General features: G+C 42.1%; 1 protein-coding gene across 2 annotated transcripts; it reads right to left on the reverse strand.

The window, feature by feature from the left end:
* Positions 1-6,569: 6,569 nt before the first annotated feature.
* On the reverse strand, positions 6,570-19,681 carry LOC134206702 (transcription factor grauzone-like). 2 transcript variants are annotated; one of them, XM_062682426.1, is made up of 5 exons: positions 19,438-19,681; positions 9,545-9,664; positions 7,358-9,484; positions 7,082-7,290; positions 6,570-6,782 (listed from the first exon to the last, which is right to left on the reverse strand). In XM_062682426.1, exons 2-4 carry the CDS (start codon positions 9,662-9,664, stop codon positions 7,099-7,101), a joined length of 2,439 nt encoding a protein of 812 aa, XP_062538410.1. In that variant the 5' UTR covers positions 19,438-19,681; the 3' UTR covers positions 6,570-6,782; positions 7,082-7,098. The 2 variants fall into 2 exon arrangements, with proteins under 2 accessions (XP_062538410.1, XP_062538411.1); XM_062682427.1 differs by lacking the exon at positions 6,570-6,782 and adding an exon at positions 6,840-6,993.
* Between the last annotated feature and the right edge of the window lie 56 nt (positions 19,682-19,737).

The raw sequence follows: 19,737 nt of genomic DNA on the forward strand, positions 1-19,737 counted from the left end.
CCCGGCACAATGGCCGGGGTACCTGCTGCTCCCCCTGGGGGAAGGCTTAGTGATCTAGGGGGATTACTGCGCGAGAAACGGTTACCTGATTGGATGCTCGGAGACGATAATATGGGACAAACTATGGTATTGCTCCTTCACAGAAAAACAAATGATGAAGCGCAAAATAGTGATTATAATCCAATACCCAACCCATTCATTATAACTGCTTCTATCGAATCGGTAGTTGGCGTTAAGGATGCTAAGAAAGTTACAATGGAAAAAGATGCGATATCTGATATCTGATATCTGTTTCGCATAAACTCCAGATCGATTTACAAGAAACTCACAACTATTACCAAGCTGACCAATGGAGTCGAAGTTATCCCGCACCCAACTCTGAACAAAGTACAAGGTGTGGTATATGAAGCTGACTCAACCGATGTAGACAACGAATCTCCATTGCGGTATTTGCACTCGCAAGGCGTTCAATCCGTTCGCAGAATAACAAAACGAATTAATGGAATTGTACAGAACACCCCATTGGTAGTGCTCTCGTTCCATGGGACTCTTCTCCCAGAATTTGTCTATTTTTGGTCGATTGCGCGTTCCTGTACGTACATATGATCCTGCACCAACCATCTGTTATAATTGTGGTGTATACGGACACCTCCCCAAATTTTGCAAGCGGATCGGAATCTGTCTTCAATGCTCTCAAACACATCAAGTAGCCGAGGGGGAACAATGCAACAAGCTACCACACTGTATGCATTGTGAAGGTGCACACTCACCGACAGCCCGTGTATGTCCAAAATACAAAGATGAAGTGAATATTATTCGTATCAAAGTTAACAAGAAAATCTACTCTGCCGAAGCTAGAACAATATATATGAGTGAATCACAAAAGAAAACTATTGCAAGTGAAGTGCAGAACCGACTCAATCAAACATAATCATCTAAAGATAAGACCATCACTAAACTACGAGCTGAAATAGAGTCGCTGAAACAAAAGATCTCCACTCTAGTTAGTAATGTATCTAACAAGCCGATTACTAGGTCCCATCAAAAAAGCAGACCAGCGCCCGGGTCTCCAGTTCAAACATCGCCCACATCGAACAAAAAACAAAATACAATACGAATGTCTCGCAAAGATAAAAACTTTATATCCCCTCCAGCAACCCGTAGCAGCTATCGCAGGACAGAGAATAATACGACAGAAGAAAGAAATCGCACACGAAGCAAAAGTAGGAAGCATCTAATGGAATTTTCGCCAACAGACCTCAACCACAACTCAGGTAAAAAAGCATCCTTAGTAGCTGGTAGTAGCGATTGTGGCGACACATCCGAATAACAGTTATCTGCCAAAAGTCAACCTAAACACATCACCCTCGCAATGCCTAAGGAAACGAGTTTGGACGACCAACAAAGAACAATCAATGATATGTATAATCAACAAAACACGACACCTTATCAGGACATCATTACGACCGTACTAGACAACCAGGATTCTATTCAACTGCCTCGAAATCACCAAGCAACGACGCGGTTTAGAAGACGCGAATTTACAGTGCCCCCGCCACTCTCAAAACTGGGAGCGGATCTGGATGGTGGGACGACCCAGAACGCTATCATCCTACCTGTTGACCGCCGAATCTCCAGTTCGGCCGTTATTATCAAGAAACTCCAGAGCAACCAACGATCTATCAAACTCAAACGAATACCATCGACTGAACAACTACTACCCACAACCATACACATCTTCGAGAAGCATCAACGTGACACCAAATTATTCGCCATGCGCGAGGCCTCCCACGTCGACCCTGACCAGCGATGTTCCGAGCTCGCTCGAATCTGTAACACGAAAACGTTGGTAAAAAAATTAGAATTTTTTCATTGGCGCTTGGTGTAATTTGGCAGAACCCCGACCATCTGCAAATAGATATCACTCCCACACTACTACCGCCAACGATGTTTCAGACCAAGAGATACCGCGTCTACGATGTGAATCATGTTTTGAATTACCTGAATGTTTCAATTTACGCAGATGACATGAAACTCTTTTTAGAAATACATAAGCAATCTGATCTACTAGTGTTTCAAAATGAAATCAACGATTTTTATAAATGGTGTAAGAAAAATCTGTTACAACTGAATATAAAAAAGTGCCATTCAATCTCGTTTACAAGAAAGATCAATACGCCACAAGAACAAATATACATAGGTCAGAAAACAGTTGAAAGATGCAAACTAATTAGAGATTTAGGTATCATTCTGGACTCCAAATTATCGTTTATAGATCACTATAATAATATTATCTATAAAGCAAGCAACATGCTTAGTTTTATCAAAAGATTCAGTTATAATTTCAATGATCCTTACACAATCAAAACTTTGTACGTTGCACATGTTAGGCCTCATTTAGAATACTGCAGTGTAGTTTGGGCTCCGTATCATGAAACACATGTAAACCGCATAGAATCAGTTCAGAAACAATTTTTACTTTTTGCGCTCCGAAAACTAGGGTGGACGTCTCTACCATTGCCTTCTTATGAATCACGGTGTTTATTAATTAACCTAGAAGAACTCAAAAAACGCAGGGAATTCTCAATGATAGCTTTCATGAACGATATTATCGCACAAAGAGTGGATAGTAGTGAAATTTTGGCAAATATTAATTTTTACGCCCCTATCCGTCCACTTAGAAATAGAAGTCTATTTTATATGAATAATCAAAGAACAAACTATGGCAGAAATGGCCCAATAAATAGAATGATGACATGTTATAATGCACATTGTGAAACAATTGATGTAACGATGAGTAAAACTAATCTAAAAAAAGTGTTCTTCTCTAGACAAGTTAGGTAATGACTGAAGTACACATAGACTAGATAATAAGTATTTATTGTACAAAGTATAATTGGTCTACATTTGATTGACGGCAAATAAATAAATAAATAAAGCACTTCGTGCACTGAAACGTTTGAGCCCAGAGGACCCGCGCCACGAGAATGCCAAAAAATCTTTCCAAGAAGCTCGATCGATTGCCAGGAGAACCATAGTAGAAGCAAAGCAAAAGTCCTGGGACAACTTCTGTGAAAGTTTTAACCCAAGTACTCCAGCTGACGTCATGTGGAGTAATTTTAACCGACTGATTGGGAAAAGACGAAATAGTCCCCGTGGACTTCAAATCAACGCGCGATCGACAATGCGAAGGGATTTTCTACAGCAGGGGTTTTTTTTTAACTAGTTTTATTTGCTAATTATCTAATACATGCAATTTATCTCTTAGACTAGGTGTTCCGTGTTTTCTTAACAATATCATCCTTATTTGCTATGTTACAGTTTTAGTTATTATTAATACATTTCAATTGCCTCTGGCAGTTAGAATTTTACCTCTGGTTACAGCAGAGGATTACATCGTGTATCCAATGATTAAACGCTTACCTTACGCAGGATAGCTTGCAATGTTAAAGAGCTTCAATAAAGTATGGGCAGAAGGCAAATTTCCTAGCGGTTGGAAAGAAGGCTTTGTCATACCTATACCTAAAGCCAACAATCAGCATCACCTGGCGGAAGGATACCGGCCGATCACTCTTCTTAGCTGCATCGGGAAAATTTACGAGCGTATGGTGAATCACCGTCTAACAACATACCTGGAACAAAATGGAATTCTCAACGCACAACACGCGTTTAGAGCTGGACGAGGTACATCCTCATATTTCGCTGATATAGCCGAAATATTGGCAGAAGTAGAGCGATCCAATGCACACGCTGAATTTGCACTACTGGATATTATAAAAGCCTACGATCAAGCTTGGAGGTTTCATATCATGCAGCAACTCACTAACATCAATGTCGGGAAACGTATCCACCATTGTATAAGTGATTTTCTAACGGATAGGCGTTTCAAGGTTTCCTACGGTGGCTGTCTCTCATCACAACGAGTACAGGAAAACGGAGTCCCTCAAGGCTCCGTCCTCGCAGTCACGCTGTTTTGATTGCTATAAATTCGGTATTCCAAGTCATTCCCAAAGACATACAGATATTGGTTTATGCAGACGACATAGTCTTGCTCGCCATATCTAAGCATCTTCCAAGAGTTCGCATCAAATTGGCCAATGCAGTAGAAGCAGTCAACATGTGGGCGAGCAGTGTTAAATTTTCGCTGTCTGCCTCGAAATCTTGCATACTCCATGTATGTCAGAAATCGAGGCACAGATGGCGGAACGCACGAAAGCCTATAGAGATAGAAGGGGATCCCATCCCAGAAGTCAAAGTTGCTCGTTTTCTGGGAGTATGGATGAACTGAAAAGGAACTTTCTCCATCAACGGTGTCAAAACCAAAGAAGCTCTCCAAAGTCGTATCAATCTACTGAAAGCCGTAGCTTTCAAAGCAGCCGCAACACCATCTGGAAATTAGCAAACGCTATCTGCATACCAAAACTTGTATACGGTATTGAGCTGTTCTGTCTCGACCTACTCAATGCATTCCAAACAACCTATAATCAAATTTTAAGGATCTCATCCGGAGCCCTACTGTCATCACCCACCTTCAGCTTAGCTGTAGAAGCTGGTCAACTACCACTACTCCTCCGGCTAGTCGACACTTTTATCCGAAGGTACGCACATTTGGCAGAGAAGCCTAGTTTCGATCATCAGCATATCTACGAGAAAGCTACGAGACTATTCAACGAGGAAACCGGGCTGCATATTCCAAACATAGCCAAACTGTTGTGGAGTGGAAAATTCCATGGAATATTCCACGAGTCGAAGTCGATTGGTCTGTAAAACGAGCTTTCAAAAAAGGCGGAAACCCAAGCTATGCTAGAACCGGTGTTGAACTTAATCTAGAATTACAAAAAAACACCTTAATAAAGAAATAAAAAAAAGCTATGCTAGAATAATTGTAAGAGAATTGCTACTCAACAAATACAGGGAACATAATCAAATATTCACTGACGGATCGAAATCAAATGATAATGTTGGGTTAGGAGTTTGTAGCCGAGAACTACAAATTGAAGCTAGTCTACCAGCGCAATGCAGTGTATTTTCCGCCGAAGCCGCAGCTATAGCAGTTGCGGTACAAAAGGCAAGCAGTCTTCCTACCGTGATATTCAGTGACTCATTAAGTTGTATCACCGCATTAGAAAAAAGAGAAATTGAGCACCCATTCACCCAATCAATATTGAATGCGGCATACAAAAAGGACATAACCTTCTGTTGAATACCTGGCCATGCAGGAATACCTGGGAATGAGGCAGCCGACCGTACAGCCGTCAGGGGACGATCAGCCGAACTGTTAATCGACTGCCTGCCCCCGATGTAATCAAATGGACAACCAAACTGTTATAATGACCGCTTCCAACATATATGGGACTGCCACCCCGGAACATTTCTCCAAAAAATTAAAGGAAACGTATCAAAAACGATTGATCGGAGTACTCGCCAAGAACAAAGGACCCTAACTCGTTGCAGGATCGGCCACACCAAACTCACCAAGAAGCATCTTTATGACTGTCTCCAAACACCAATATGTGAAGTCTGCCAAACCGAGATGACGATAGAACACATTATCATTAGTTGTAGAAAATATGATTATATACGCGACGAGATAGGAATCAGCAACAATATTCAAATAGCTTTAAGTAATCACAAATCAGAAGAAGCAAAATTGTTAAAATTTCTAAAGAAAAAAGATTTGTATGACAAAATGTAAATTTGCAAAAATCACTTGATACAATAACGGAGGCGAATGAATCCCTTGATTTAAGTCCTCTCAAATAAACGAAAAAAAATTGTGATAAGCGAAAAAATGTGTTGCCAATCGTACATGCTCTATATAGAGACAAGCGTGTTCAGTCGATACTGAGCAACGGAGTACAAAACGTGTGAGTGGTCGATTTGAGACAGGACTTCGCTGGAAAATGGACGGTATTTACTTCCCAAGCAGTGTTCCCATGAAGCGTGCGATAGAATTGTTTAAAAGGGTTTCAAACCAGATCCAGGATTATCTGGATACTATGCAAAGAGCAACCAAATTCAATATTTTTGGGAGCTTATCAATGGCTAGGGTGTAGCTTACCTGTCGAGCGGGTCATGTGTGCTGGGCCTGAGCCAGCGAGACCGCTGTCTTTTGTTCATCGCATCGATCCATTCTGTTGAACTAGTTGTCGGTAGCTGGTCTTCATCGCTCTTGCTGTTAGCCTCGTTTTGGTCTTCAGTTTGTGTTTGTCGGTTGGTGCATCTCCACACTAATCGATAAGCGACGATACCGATTATTTGTTGTCCATTTGAGAGAAATCGACCTTGGCAAACATTGCATGTTCCCCTTGCTGATGATTTGTTGATGTTGCTGTAGTTTTGAGGATCTGCATTTGTGGCTTTTTAGTATTTTTGTTGCGCATATACACAGGCTTAATATGTTCTTTCCGATGGTTATGAATTATGGGATGGGCTCCAATCTGCATCACTTTAACGCCGTTAGAAACGCCATAGAAAGCAATGTTTCCATTTTTCACTTTGGATGCAAATAGCATCACCAAACTTCTACAGGAATTTGAAACGCCTTTCTTTACGTCTGCGCTTACACATTTTCCATTAAATTTACATCAAAAGACAGTTGCGGGTGTTCTGTAGTTGAATGCTTTCACATCCTCAAGTTTCAAGCAGATTTCGCTCTCCACAAACTGTAGCATTTCTGTACCCTTGGGCCGCACTGGTAGAACGCTGAAGTCTCACTCATTCTGGAGTGCATCGTAGTATGAGGCGAAGATCAACACACGTCCGATGGGTTTGAGTAAAGGCTATCAAGAGAGAAATAAATTGCGACCATCAGTTTTCCACGCTGACCTCCCAGTAGATGACCAATTGAAAGCTGTGATTGTCCAATACAGTCCCGAACTGATTCTGGATTAGGATATCAGAATGGCGATAGAAGTGATTATTTCGATACCGTAGGCCTCAACAACGTGTGGCTAAATATACGGTAACTAGCCAGTAAATTGAAAAAAATAACTAGAACAGAAATAAGAGCTCTTCAAAACATCGATCCCGATAAAAGACTTCCATGTTCACTTTTCAAAATACTTTCATTTATCCATACCTGAAACAAACGAAGAACTACACCGTCTCCGCTGCCTCCGGCGGTAGCGTTCCACCGTATCGTGCCAACTTCTTCTTAAGCTTGTCATCGAGCCACTGTTGCGGGTGCATTTTCTTCCGATGCGCGGCCCGGTTGGCATTCGAGTTGAACGTCCGTTCACAAAAGTCGCAACTGTACAGCGTGACCCCGGTATGCGACGCCATATGTTCCTACAAAGTTCGGAGACTATCTACATCACACAAACTGAATTAATCAAACTGTTTTTATAGGGCTTACCTTCAGTGAAAGTTCCTTCTTGAACCCTTTCCCACAAACGGAGCACATGTGATCCCCCGTTTGGTGTTGCTTCGTGTGGTACCGATAGGCGATAACATTCTTGCACTCCTGTCCGCAGATTTCGCACGTCCGCGTTCCCGAGTGCAGCCGCATGTGATGCGACAACTTTGGAGTCCATGCTTGACAAACTTGACACTGCACCGGCGGCTTCTGGGGTTTCTTCTTGATCGTCTCGTCGTGCGACTCCAGATGCGACCGATACGTCGAGTAGATGTGGAACGTCTTGGCGCACACGTGACAGACGTAGTTCAGCTCTTTGGTGTGCACCGAGCGATGATGCTGCTTGAGAATGGCTTCGCAGATGAATCGCCTATCGCATATGTCGCAGTGCCACCGTCTGTTGTGCCACCGTTCGTGAATAGAGAGGAACTTTTTGTGCGTAAACATCTTCGGGCACATGGTGCACTTGAAGGTTTTCGCCTCTTCCGAATGGTTTCGGTCCATATGCCGCCTAAGTGACTCGGTGTGGGGAAGTTTTCTTTGGCAGATCTTGCACTGAAATTTGGTCGGGTTGAGATGAAAGTGGACGTGGTCTACAAGACGTGGTTTTTTGTTAAACCTTTGACCACAGCAGAACACATACGAAAGTTTCTTATGCTCCAGCATTGAATGTTTTTGCAGTATTAGGAACGTGTCGAACTTCTTATGACACGAATCGCACTCCAGATTAATGAATTCTGCGATCATCTTCTCGTTCTCCATGTCCCGTTTGGCTCGTTCCACATACTTACGCTTCCTGGTGCCACCACCTTCCTTCGGGTCAAACTCTTCGTGCACCTTCGAGTGCCTGACCATCGCCTTCCGTGTGGAGAACTTCGTGAAACACACTGCGCAGTGATGCTTCTTTTCGTCCTCTGGGGTGTGGACCTTTTGGACGTGCCTCCTCAGCGCATCCCGATTGAGACATTTCTTCTCACACTGAGAACACTTGAAGCGATCCGGATTCAAATGGAACCGTATGTGATCCACAAATCGGTAGCTGTTGGCGAGCTTGAAATCGCAGCACCGAATGATTGCTCGTTTTTTGTGTTTGTCCTGGGAATGTTTCTGTAAGTCATCGAAAGTTTCACAACGCTCAGAACAGGTGTCACACTCTAGCGTCATGTTCTTCGATACGTATTCCTGTATTTCCCCCATCTCTGAACTTTTCAGTCTTGTTCGTTTGCCAATTTGGAATTCTTCCTCCTGGTAATCATCATCGTTATCATTATTATCCGCATTTTCCTCATCAGAGTCAGCATCATCCTCCGAGCTGTCGGACTCATTCGAATAGTCCTCTTGTTTGTAATCATCCTCATTATTGCCGTCATTACTTTCATTGTTATCGCTGAGTTCCTTGTTCGCTTCGACAAGTATGTCTGCAACGGTTTCTTCTACTTTACTGTCCGATTCCGGAGGCTTTTCCGTTTCCTTAGTTTTGATAGGATCCACCAACTTCACAGGCTGCAAATCGACTTCTTCTCGTTTGCTCACGGGCTCTTCTGGCTCAGGGGAATGGGCAGTTCGAACGTGCCTGTGCAATGATTCCCTGTTGACGCATCTCTTCGTACACTGCTGGCACTTGAACCGGCTTGGATTCAGATGGTACCGAATGTGATCCACGAATCGATAGGCGATTGCGAGCCTGAGATCACAACACACCACAGTGGCACGTTTTCCGTGTTCCTTCAGGGAATGCCTCTGTAAGTGATCGAACGTTTTGAACTGCTTCGAGCATGTGTCACATTTCAGTTTCATATGTTTCGAAACGTATTCCTGGACATCGTCTAGCTCTCTTTTCTGCACTCTCGTACGTTTCGCTTTTTTGCCCTGTCTGGTTTCCCTGTTTAGCTCCCCATCGCTCGAATCCTCCTCCTTTACCGAACAGAAATTGTATTCGCCTTCCTCAACCTTTGTTGGGTCCACCAGTTCCGGAGAGGATGGCTGGAAATCCACCTCCTCCTGTTTGATCTCCAGCAATTGAACCTCGAAAAAGGTAAGCTTCTCTACCTCACAGTAGAACCGGTGGAAGTCATCTACCTTGTTCCAACAGTTCTGGCAAATTGTGCCACTGAGATAGTGACTTTCCTGAAATGAAATGAAGAAAGTGAACCAATAAGGTTTGAAATGGGATTGTAGCTCACTTACCGTGAACCAAAAATGTTTACTCAAAGCAGTTTGAATGTGCTTATTTTCGTTTATTTTGAGAGATCCGTCTTCTTCAGCCAAGTTCTTTATACATGTCAGGCAAGCAGCGGAGGTCTCCATCTGTTTGGAAGTCAAAATAAATAAATTATCGTGAGCTAAGATAATGAAAATCAAAAACTAGCATATTGATAGCGTGGTAATTTTTTAAAATGCTACCCTGCCGTCGTCGCTGCAGCAGATTTCAATCGAAAAGCTTTTTTGTCTCGGTAGGCTGTCGTATGCGAGCCTGGATTGCAGATGTGTAGGTATTTTATTTTAGACGCCGTCTAGGCCAAATTCCCTTAAACTTCCAGCGCTTATATGGCTCTCCACCTACATGCCAAACACGTGGCAAATGTCTCCGATAACTTGAGAACTGTCGAATATCGAATTGAATCCGTAACAATTACCATGGTTGATGTAAATTAAATTATACGTTGTCTGCCCTTTGCTCATTCAGCTATACAAGTACGGGTCCAGTTTGGATTTTGTGGCCCTCGACTTCGGAACACTTTTGTATGATCTTTCACTTTCACTTTCTTCGTTTAATATGAATATGGGTACCTAATTGTAGTGTGGTGAATAAAGATAATAAGTCCGCTTGTGTAGGCACGTACTGTGCACAACTCTAGAATACTCTTTATTTCCCCAGCACAGAGTATTTCGAGCTCAGCATTTTGCAGAAGCAGACAACAGGTGATTTAGTGATTTAGTAGAAGTATGAGTCTGCATTGATAAGCATCACAACACGAGAAGTTGAGAACAAATATGATTCCATATTACGAATGAAAGAGTATTCAATGTTGTGGTTCGACTCCATACAGCTATTTTATTCTCTATTTAGCAGAGATATAAATAGGAAGTACTATTTATATTGGATAAATCATTACCTACAAAGGACTTGACGTATCAAAATGTTATTGTTTCGATGATTGGGATTACAAAATAAATATATCAATAATCATTGCTATCCTTAAATATGGAGAATACCAAGCAACTCAATATACGCAATTGTCAATTGAAGGTATCTAGTTGAAATGATAATCTAAATCATTTCAATGTATGTATTTTTCATTTTTGTGTAGAACCATGGATGAAAAAGACTGGCCAACGAGGCAGTCGATTTCAACGAGCTTTCAACGAGGCAGTCGATTCTTCAGACCTTCGTATACTCTAGAGCAGCGGTTCTCAACCTGGGGTACATGTACCCCTGGGGGTACCTTCGCTGGTCTCTGGGGGTACCTGAGACAAAGATGCGTAATGGCGGATGTTGAATTATAATTGCAAAAAATCTAATTTTATGATTGACCTCGAAATTTAAAAAAGAACTAGTACTGCTGTATTCAGTATATTGAGTATATTGAGGAAATTTGTCGTCCTGAATAACGACCACAATCCTATTGTTTGGGTTTTGGAGAGATTCTAGAATCGCTGTTCAAAAGCCTATGGTTAATATGTATTACATCCATTTTGAAAAGGTCCATCATTTGTTATATGTTTTGAAAAAAACGTAACGTAATTAGCATGTTTACTAAATCATAATTGCTACTTCGTATTTGATAAAAAATAGTTCTGCTCAGTCTAGTTTGAAACAGATTCTATAACATGCATCACGTCCTTATGACCAAAAGGAACTAGTTACGGGACTTCTTGTGACAAACCAGCCCAATACCAGTCCATAGTAGCCCAAGAGTTACTCAGAGGCTGCACACTAAGTACGAATTCTACTAGCCACATCGGTTTGTGAAGGCAAAACGATAAGCTATCGATGTACAGGAATAAGACATAAAGGTTGATAATCCCATTTTTATGAAGGCGGAATGCTTGAAGGCAGAAATTCCTCTAGTCCGAATATGGGTTTGTGTTTTGCGTGAAAACCCGGAAAATTTCCAATGTTCATAAATCGATGATTTAGGTAAAGGATAGAAAACTAGAAGAATTTCTACGTCCGATGGTTTCGGGTTTATCAAATTCGGATATTTTGAGGATTGAGTTTCGTCAATTTTAAGCCTATCTCGACTTCTCTAGGCAAAATGAATAGCCCAAACTAAGCCTAGTCTCGAAACCAGTCAACTTCAGCTTCACCTGCTTTGTAGAAATGTATAATTTTGGTGAGCTATGGAAGCCCTGCATGCACATCACAGAATTATAATCACTGTTTCTCAATTGAAATTCCAAGACCTCTAATATCCATCAGAATTGCAATGTTTTACTCAGAATCCCACATTTTAAAAATATTCTAAAATCTTCAATTCTTGAATTAATAAAAAGGTCATAATTCCAATATCCTTCCTGTTGCGGGAGACGTTACGGACGTCATAGCTGCATCCGAAAACTTCCACGGGGATGCTGAGCAGATCTGACAGAGCGCTTGGCATCCGACAACTCTGACGGTGTCAGCGAAATCAACAATTCCATCATAAAACAAAATGACGATGTTTCAAAGCCAAGTAATTATTTTTAGAATGCTTGCACGATGAAACTCGTATGCCCTGGTAAATCGATAAAAAAAATAGACCGGACCGGGAATCGAACCCAGCCTCCTTCACTATGGTATTGCATCAGAATACTAAAAGTTAGAGGAACTAGTCTATTATAAAGTTCTTAATTTTTTATCATTTTATTGGTAGTGTTCAAAATATCGTTTGGTATTCGTAACGCACTCGTGTTATAATTAAACCTAAACAGTTTGAAGTTAACTAAATTTAATATGACAATTATTAGTGTTAGCAAAGTTTAAAATAGCGGTACGTTAATTCTCCGGAAGCCCAAAATATTTTTTTTTTTCGATTCAATGGCGTGGATTACAACGGATTTTTTATAATTTGCGCCCCGTTTCAGAGGAGGTATATCCGGAACCGGTTCGGGTCCCATTCAAACCAAAAGAAATCCCTGAATACGACAACAAGGTGCTAAGGTTGAGCAATTTTTTTATTGGCAAGCGTAATGTCCGAATCGAACTTGAATTATTCCGTACGCTCAAACAAGCATCATCTGAACCCTTCAGCCAGTTTTGCTACGACTGCGTACACAGGCTATCCGATGCGATTTTCAAGAGCGTGAAGAAATCGAGATTCTGCAGCAAGTGACTATGGGGGCGTTTGATGAACAAGTGCGTGACAAAGGATTGGAGGGAACGTTGGACCTTGACGGAATAACAAATTATGCTATGAACAGAGAAATGCTCCTCAAATAGAAAGAAAAGGCGAAAGCGTTGGCTGGAGATTCTGCAGTAGTTGCTTTGTTGAAGCAAGAGTGGAGATCAGTGGCTACTCGTGGTAGATTCATTGCCAGACCGTCCCAATTTGGTCTTACACTGAACGAAAACATTAGCTAGAAAATGAATGAATCCTCATTCAGTTGGATCTAAAATGGGATCTTCCATGTTTCACATGATCAACCAGATTGGATGATTTTCTGCTCTATATCATTTGAAATGCATTCTTATAGCAAATAACAAAATTAAAAAAGATGAATTACAAGTCATATAAATGATCCCGAGAAATAATATCATTCAAGGATGGGCTCTTCAACTTGTTTCGATTTCGACGAACTAAATTAAAAGAAAATCCGCTAGAAATCATCTTGTTATCGTTATAGGGTTTGAAAGAGACAAAAATCATCCAAAATACGATGGAAGTTTCCGTCAAATGTGACGATCATCCAATCTAAAATCACTCAATACTGTCTAGAACTGATTAGGTGAAAATTTGTGTGAAACTAATAACTGCTCAAAGGTATGTATAAGTCAAACAAAATAGCTTAAATTGGTATAAGATTATTTTATATCATTCTTGTAAATAAAGCTGATGCACCAGAAATTTGCTGCAGTCGGCGCTACCAGTGTTAAAAAAGGGACCATCTATCAACAGTAACTCGGACCATCTATCAACGGACCAACAACGCTCGATTTACACATTGCAACGCTATGGAATCTAGTGATCAGAATTTTCATTTATGTGAAAAGCCGCATACACTGATCGCGGGGTGGAGAGCCACGAATAATGGATACTTGCTAAAGTTTGGCAGTTTTTCTATTGAAAAACTGACTAAATTTACACAAAACTAGCAATTCTTCCATTGTTGTTTACTAAGGTACGCTCATGATATGATGAATTAAAAGAAAAAAATGAAAGAGTTACTTGGAGAGGCTTCGTTGACGGCCGCTCGACAACGGACCAGATCTTTACTGTACGTTAAATCCTTCAAAAATGCCGTGAATACCAGGTCCCAACGCACCATCTGTTCGTTGATTTCAAGGCGGCATACAACAGTATAGACCGCGTAGAGCTATGGAAAATTATGGACGAGAACAGCTTCCCTGGGAAGCTTACCAGACTGATCAAAGCAACGGTGGATGGTGTGCAAAACTGTGTGAAGATTTCGGGCGAACACTCCAGTTCGTTCGAATCGCGCCGGGGACTAAGACAAGGTGATGGACTTTCGTGCCTGTTGTTCAACATTGCGCTAGAAGGTGTCATGCGGAGAGTGTAACAGGGTGTAACAGCCGGGGTACGATTTTCAACAGATCCAGTCAATTTATTTGTTTCGCGGATGACATGGACATTGTCGGCCGAACATTTGCAAAGGTGGCAGAGCTGTACACCCGCCTGAAACTTCTTCTTCTTATTGGCATTACATCCCCACACTGGGACAGAGCCGCCTCGCAGCTTAGTGTTCATTAAGGGTCTGTCTCAATTGGATAATTAAACTGAAATTAAACTTAAAAGTGACATTTCAATAATTATCGAATAACCCTGCTCGCAGAGCAAGATTACTTTTGACAGATATCGAATCATTTTCCATCGATGTCCTATTGGAACTGTTGGATAGCACCAGCCATTCTTATAACGGGGTCATTTTTTAATTTTCGAACTGTCACTTTTAAGTTTAATTCTCCAAATGAGACAGACCCTAAGCACTTCCACAGTTATTAACTGCGAGGTTTCTAAGCCAGGTTACCATTTTTGCATTCGTATATCATGAGGCTAACACGATGATACTTTTATGCCCAGGGAAGTCGAGACAATTTCCAATCCAAAAATTGCCTAGACCGGCACCGGGAATCGAAACCAGCCACCCTCAGCATGGTTTTGCTTTGTAGCCGCGCGTCTTACCGCACGGCTAAGGAGGGCCCCGCCTGAAACGTGAAGCAACAAAAGTTGGACTGGTGGTGAATGCGTCAAAGACAAAGTACATGCTTGTGGGCGGAACCGAGCGCGACAAGGCCCGCCTGGGAAGCAGTGTTACGATAGACGGGGATACCTTCGAGGTGGTCGAGGAATTCGTCTACCTCGGATCCTTGCTAACGGCTGATAACAATATCAGTCGTGAAATACGAAGGCGCATCATCTGTGGAAGTTGGGCCTACTACGGGCTCCAAAAGAAACTGCGGTCAAAAAAGATTCGCCACCGCACCAAATGTGTCATGTACAAGACGCTAATAAGACCGGTTGGCCTCTACGGACATGAAACATGGACAATGCTCGAGGAGGACTTGCAAGCACTCGGAGTATTCGAGAGACGAGTGCTTAGGACCATCTTTGGCGGTGTGCAAGAAGACGGTGTGTGGTGGCGAAGAATGAACCATGAGCTCGCCCAGCTCTACGGCGAACCCAATATCTAGAAGGTAGCTAAAGCCGGAAGGGTACGATGGGCAGGGCATGTTGCAAGAATGCCGGACATCAACCCTGCAAAGATGGTGTTCGCTTCCGATCCGGCAGGTACGAGACGACGTGGAGCGCAGCGAGCGAGATGGGCAGACCAGGTGCAGAACGACTTGGCGAGCGTGGGGCGTATTCGAAGATGGAGAGATGCGGCCTCGAATCGTGTATTGTGGCGTCAAATTGTTGATTCAGTGTTATCTGTTTAGATGTAGACTAAATAAATGAATGAAAAGAGTTACTGATTTAACAAACTGATATTTTTGTGTTCATATTTTTTCGTTTCCATTTTTTATTACTTACTTACGAACTTAACCATATTAGAATCATCAAAATCCGATCGGAAATTAATTTATTATATGGAGAATGCAATCGACAGAATTAGAATGGAAATCACTCAACAATGGCTTATTTTGATCATGATGCAACCAGCAAGAGTCCAGTGAAACGCGGGACGCCTACTTGTATTTCGTCACTAGCTTAGAAATTCACACGACAAAAGTGCATTCCGCATAGATTTAGCTAAAAAAAAGTGGAAAAGTAGATATGTTCCGCTCTGAAGAAAGGTCACAAATAGTATCGATTGAAATATCAGAATTGAATGACAAGAAGAAATATCGTTAGAACTGTAGATCGCCTGAACCTACCAATTCAAACGCTCTGTTTTGAAGAACTTCAACGGAAGTATCAAAAAATCAAAGGGAGAGGAGGTCTAACCCTCTCTTTCCCACGACTTTTTTCAAAGATTTCAATATAGGAAGAAATCACCTATGGAAAAAATGCTAGAACAAAAATTATTCGACATGGCTAAAATTAGTGCAAAACGAAAAAAAAAAGTTTTTGATTGTAAATCAATAGTTACTTGATTGTTTTCAATAGTTTCACAATTTTTACTCAAAATTGATTATATTTGCAATCTAATGAAACCATAAAGTTGTGCCAAAATGTGCTAAAGGTGCAAAATTTGATGGAGCTCTACAGCTACCATGGGAAGGAAAGGGCTAATAGCGGCGAAAACACGCAAAGCTGGTACGTAGGTATATACCTGGAAGCATGTCGGAAAATTATGAAGCAAATCATTATAGTTATGATTCGCGAATACTTTGACGAGGACGAGGTGCAAAAGAGCGCAATGGATTCTAGAATAATCCACTCTTTTAGAGAAGTTAACCGTTTCGCAACAGGGCTGTTGTGGAAACACAATCAAATCGAGCTTCCAATAGAGATGAGTGACGTTTAACGCTCGCACACTAATGTGCAATTCGTCATGTGTAAAAACATGTTTGTTTTCCACCTCAAAAATGATTGGGTCATCACAATGATTTCAAAAGAGTCGAAAAATATATGGAAATATACTCATTTTTACCCAATCTTTGCTGAGTGGCACCATATAGGAGTGTTTGTTTTCCTTTTATCGCCACTCACACATTCGGACGTGAGAATCTCAATGACCATGTAACGATTGAAGTTTTTGGAGAGACGCATGACTTGGGACCATGGTGAGACAATGACTAGAGCCGATATGCTTTACTACAGGTGTGGCCCAAACCCCAAACTAGTATTTGTTTAACGAAAATTCGCTCTTTTGAGAGAGAAACTCTCAGCTGGGTTGCCGAAGATGGCCGAAGGTGGCCGAATGTGACGTCACGTCTGGCATACTCAGTACAATTTTTATAACAGACGTGACATTTCATTCCGCCCACCCACTGTGGGTGGCAATGTTTACGTTATTTTTTCGACTACTACAGACATAGAGGACTTTGGCCCACACCTTTACTGAAGCACATCGGACTAGAGCGCTGCACTGGGTGATTCCCAAGGTTTGGGAGGATGAGGTTCTGCTGCAGGAATGGATGGAAGGTGTCGTGTATCCCATCTATAAAAAGGGCGATAAGCTGGATTGTAGCAACTACCGCGCAATCACATTGCTGCACGCCGCCTACAAGGTACTCTCTCAAATTTTATTCCACCGACTAGCACCAATTACAAGGGAGTTCGTGGGGCAGTATCAAGCGGGTTTTATGGGCGAACGCTCCACCACAAACCAGGTGTTCGCCGTACGTCAGGTATTGCAGAAATGCCACGAATACAACGTGCCCACGCATCATCTATTTATCGACTTCAAAGCCGCATATGGTATAATCGATCGGGACCAGCTATGGCAGCTAATGCAAGAAAACGGATTTCCGGATAAACTGACACGACGATGGATCGGGTAATGTGCGTAGCTCGGGTTTCAGGGGTATTCTCGAGTCCCTTTGGGGCATTCTCGAGCGCAGAGGGTTACGGCAAGGTGATGGTCTTTCGTGTCTGCTATTCAACATCGCTTTGGAGGGAGTAATACGAAGGGCAGGGACTGACATGAGTGGTACGATTTTCACGAAGTCCGTCCAGTTATTTGGTTTCGCCGACGACATTGATATCATGGCACGTAACTTTGAGAGGATGGAGGAAGCCTTCATTAGACTGAAAAGCGAAGCTAAACGGATTGGACTAGTCATCAACACGTCGAAGACGAAGTACATGATAGGAAGAGACTCAAGAGAGGTGAGTGTAAGCCACCCACCACAAGTTTCTATCGGTGGTGACGAAATCGAGGTGGTTGAAGAATTCGTGTACTTAGTCTCACTGGTGACCGCCGGTAACGATACCAGCTGAGAAATTCGGAGACGCAGCATGGCAGGAAATCGTACGTACTTTGGACTCCGCAAGACGCTCCGATAGAATAGAGTTCGCCGCCGTACCAAACTGACAATGGCGGACGGTACGTGGAGCAGGCGAATGAACCACGAGTTGCATCAGCTGTTGGGAGAACCATCCATCGTTCACACCGCGAAAATCGGAAGACTGCGGTGGGCCGGGCACGTAGCCAGAATGTCGGACAGTAATCCGGTGAAAATGGTTCTCGACAACGATCCGACGGGGACAAGAAGGCGAGGTGCACAGCGGTCAAGGTGGATCGATCAGGTGAAGGACCATTTGCGGACCCTCCGCAGACTGCGTGGTTGGCCAACTGCAGCCATGGACCGAGCTGAATGGAGAAGACTATTATGTAGTGCACAGGCCACTCCGGCCTTAGTCTGGTAATAAATAAATAAATGACTTGGGACCTGGTTGTTAAGGAATACCTGCACAGGCAACTGTAGGAGTATCCCGATAAGGGTTATGCGCACTCTGGTACAGAAACGGAGCTGAACGAATCCGACCCCAGATGAACATGGTATTATCAAACGTCTCAGGTGCATCTAATGGAAATAGACTGCCAGATGTAGATTCTAGTTCCAACCAGCTCTAAAGCGAGCACTATTTTTGTATTCTTGCAGCATTCCCTGTCCAGCATTCGTATCTCCAGCGTTGCCAACTTTGGAATACAGCGTTTTGTACATGACACATTTAGTGCCGCTTTAAATTTGATGTATAGATGATGCGTTGGGATCTGATGTTCACGGTATTTTTTAAGGATTTTCCGTACGTACAGTAAAGATCAGATCCGCTGTCGAACACTCCCGCTTGTCGCCTTTATTGTAGATGGGGAGTATGACTTCTTCCTTTCACTCCTCCGGTAACTGTTCAGTTTCCCAAATTCTGACTATCAGTCTATGCACGCAAGATACCAGTTTTTCCGGGACCATCTTGATGAGTTCAGCTCCGATACCATCCTGCTTTATTGTTCTGTATATGTTGAATAGCATCTTTAACTTCGCTCAAGGTCGGGGCTGCTTGGCTTCAATCGTCCGCTGAACTGACGTATTTGTCTAATCCGCTGCCTTGATCATCACTACCCTTATTCTCAGCGTATTTAGGGATCATAGCGGTGGTATACATAGTTCTGAATAAATGCAGGTCCACAACCTACTGCGGGTTCTACCCAAACTGAGGCTATATAACCCAAGATGAATAAAGGAGACTTCTACTTTTGCTCAAAGCACTTTGACCTTAGTAAGAAAATAACTGATTTTTATAAGACACCGACCATGACAAAAAATGTTTTAATAATCACAAAACTTAACCCTTAAAGGCGCAAGGCGATTTTTTTAGAAATCTCTGGAAATATTTTTATTGTTAATAAACATAAAAATCATTAACAATAAACATATTTTCGGTATGTTGTTTTAAAACAACATTGCGCATTTAAGGGTTAAGAATAATCTGTATACACGGAACGTATATGATTATTATAGGTGAACTTACCCTAATGCAGCAGTAAACACTTTACTGAATCCCTTCCTAATGTTTCTAATCCTTTTGAATATTATACGTAAGGGTCACAATTGATGTTTTTTTACACCACACAGAAATCTTCATTTGTATTGTACCAAAATTATCATTTCACGTCCATTTTATCACTTTTAAAAATGAAATTTTCCGAGTTCCGAACTAAAAACTGTTTTCTCGCACTTTTGAGGAAGTAACTGTCACCGCATCAGAGTCAACAAAAATCCGTGTTGCCATTTCTTCAACATGAGATGTTTCCGAAGGGAAAACAGTAGA

This window comes from Armigeres subalbatus, chromosome 1, assembly GCF_024139115.2.
Source record: "Armigeres subalbatus isolate Guangzhou_Male chromosome 1, GZ_Asu_2, whole genome shotgun sequence".
Lineage (NCBI taxonomy): Eukaryota > Metazoa > Arthropoda > Insecta > Diptera > Culicidae > Armigeres > Armigeres subalbatus.

Excerpts from the sequence above, each read along its gene's own strand:
- LOC134206702 (XM_062682426.1), bottom strand. The coding sequence starts at position 9,664 with ATGGAGACCTCCGCTGCTTGCCTGACATGTATAAAGAACTTGGCTGAA. Across the intron at positions 9,485-9,544 it reads GTAAACATTTTTGGTTCACG|GAAAGTCACTATCTCAGTGG; the intron begins GTAAGTGAGCTA and ends ATTTCATTTCAG. Across the intron at positions 7,291-7,357 it reads AGAAGGAACTTTCACTGAAG|GAACATATGGCGTCGCATAC; the intron begins GTAAGCCCTATA and ends CGAACTTTGTAG.